The sequence below is a fragment of the Cyrtonyx montezumae genome, unplaced genomic scaffold, assembly GCF_038088225.1.
Source record: "Cyrtonyx montezumae isolate F1298 unplaced genomic scaffold, pur_monq_1.0 scaffold_10, whole genome shotgun sequence".
In the NCBI taxonomy this organism is placed as follows: domain Eukaryota; kingdom Metazoa; phylum Chordata; class Aves; order Galliformes; family Odontophoridae; genus Cyrtonyx; species Cyrtonyx montezumae.
In genome coordinates this window covers 21,793,445-21,795,777 of record NW_027071826.1, presented here as the reverse complement: position 1 = coordinate 21,795,777, position 2,333 = coordinate 21,793,445, and the positions used below count along the sequence as shown (strand labels likewise).

General features: G+C 64.4%; 1 protein-coding gene across 1 annotated transcript; it reads right to left on the bottom strand.

The window, feature by feature from the left end:
- Nucleotides 1-204: 204 nt before the first annotated feature.
- CLEC14A (C-type lectin domain containing 14A) lies at nucleotides 205-1,659 on the bottom strand. Its single transcript, XM_065755701.1, has one exon. It carries the CDS (start codon nucleotides 1,600-1,602, stop codon nucleotides 571-573), a length of 1,032 nt encoding a protein of 343 aa, XP_065611773.1. The 5' UTR covers nucleotides 1,603-1,659; the 3' UTR covers nucleotides 205-570.
- Between the last annotated feature and the right edge of the window lie 674 nt (nucleotides 1,660-2,333).

Here is a 2,333-nt window from a genome sequence, read left to right as displayed (position 1 = left end):
AACAACTGCTCTGGGATCTGCATGCTGTGTCCAGACACCTTAGCACTTTACACAGCAGCTTGCCTGCACCATGTCTGTTTGTAAGGGAACCACACACTGCACACAGAAACCTTGTTTTGCACAGACAACAAACTTGTAACTGGAAAACTGGCTGCTCTGCTACAATATAAATGAATACTGTATAATGTATAAACAGAGCAGAGATTACGGTTTAAAATCATCCTTTATTCTTTCAATCAAGCGAAGTATAAAATGACTCCCCATTAACCTCCCACTTACTGAGCAATTTAATGCCCATCTACGTATGGAGATGCTGCTCGTTTGTAACAATGCCAGTTTGATCCAAGGAGGGGTCACAGTTTCCTCCGAAATTATGGCGGTTCACATCTCCAAATGTTCCAGCAATCAGCAAGCTCACGAGAGCCACTCAGACCGGTTCCGAAAGGCAAGACGCTAGCGGGCAAAGCCTCCCACTTCGCATTTACCCCGGAGAAAAGGTTTTGGGAGGCGGCAGATCCGCAGCAGCATCCGAGCGGCCGTAACCCCGGGCCGGTGCGGTCCCCGCCGCCGCTACTCGGCACCCGCCTCCGCCTCGCCGCCCCCCGCCGCCGGCTGCTTGTCCCCTCCGCCCGCCGCCTTCGCGTTGAAGCACAGCTTGAAGACCCCCAGGACGGTCATGACCAGGATCACCAGCACCACCACGGCCACCGTCACCAGGATGAAGACGTAGTTGGAAGAGGAGGGCGGCGGGGCGGCCGTCTCCCCGCGGCCGGCGGGCAAGGTGGCGGGCGGCCCCGCGGAGCCGCGGGGTGCGGATTGACGGCTGCCGGCCGCGGCGGTGGAGGCGGCACCGGGGGTTACGGTGCTGCGTTCTTTGCAGGGGCAGCCGGGCTCCTCCGCGCCCTCCCAGGCGAAGCCGCCCGACCCGTGCCGGCAGCGGAGCAGCACCTCCCCGCCCGGGCACTCCACGGCTAGCTCGGTGCCCGGCGGGCTGAAGCCGGGCGCGACGCCGCTATTCGCGAAGGGCAGGCGGTAGTGGAGGCTCAGCGCGCCGTCGGGGCGGAGGTCGGGGCAGGCGCCTTCGTCGCGGTAGCGGCAGGCGTAGCCCCGGGCGTGCCGCTGGCAGGGCAGCTCCCGCCAGCCCCAGCGGGGGCCGTCGGAGCCCTCCAGGTGCAGCCCGGCGCAGCGGGCGGTGGTGCAGGTCCGCACGGGCTCCTTCGTCCAGCGGCCGAGAGCCGCCGGCAGCTCCCGCGGGGCCGCCCCGCCGCGCTCCTCCCAGGAGAAGCCTCGGAGCGGCTGTCCGGCGTCCGTGCAGGCGGACGCGTTCTTCTTCAGCCCGACCCAAAAGAGCGCGGGTCCCGCGGCCACCTCTGCCAGCAGCGCCAGCAGCAACCGCAGCTCGGGCTCGGCGCCCACCCAGGCCAGGCCGCCCCCTCGGCGGCCGCAGTCGCTGCGGGCCTCGTCGTACGAGGCGTTGGCCAGGTGGGCGCTGAAGCAGGCCCCGGCGGACTGGCAGCGCACGGCGGAGGGCGGCGGGGGCCTGCCCAGGGCGCAGGCCGCGGCCAGGAGCAAGTAGCAGGGCCCGGCCCGCCACCGACACATCCTCGCGGCGGGCCCGGGGGCTCACGCTGTCCCCGCGGCTGTCTGCGCTCGGCCAGGCTCGGGCCCACCCCACCCTACCCCAGCGCCGGCCCCGCGCCCACGGCCCTCCCCCGGGGCTACGCCGGAGGAAGCATAGCGAAAGCCGGGCCTGACCCCGGTATCCTCCGTTTGTTGGCGGCCCGGCCCTGGCTGGCACGGCTCCAGCGGTAGGGCGGGGTGGGTGGAAAATCCCGGTGCCCACGCCTGCGAGGGGAGCCAGCGGAAGGCCGGGTCAGATGCAAGTGGCACGGTCTTTCGAAGCCAGAGGCTTTCAGAGTTTATCAGATGGAATAGCTGTGGATGACGAGTCCTGTTCAACCAGTGTGTGACTGACCTGCGTGGATTTCATTGATGCTAGGCTCTCTGGACTCCTCAAAGAAGAATTTGAAAGATGTACAACATGGTGAATCGCAGAATGACAAAATCGTGGAATCGTAAAGGTTGGAAAGACCTAAGATCATGTAGTCCACCTGCCAGCCCATCACTACCGTGTCCACTAACCATGTCCCTCAGTGCCACACCTACACACACAGCTCTTGAATACCTCCGGGGTCGGTGACACCACCACCTTCCCGAGCAGCCTGTTCCAATGCATTACCACTCTTTCTGTAAACTTTTTCCAAATATCCAACCTGAGCCTTCCCTAGCTCAACTTGAGGCCATTCCTTTGTCCTATCACTGTTATCTGGGAG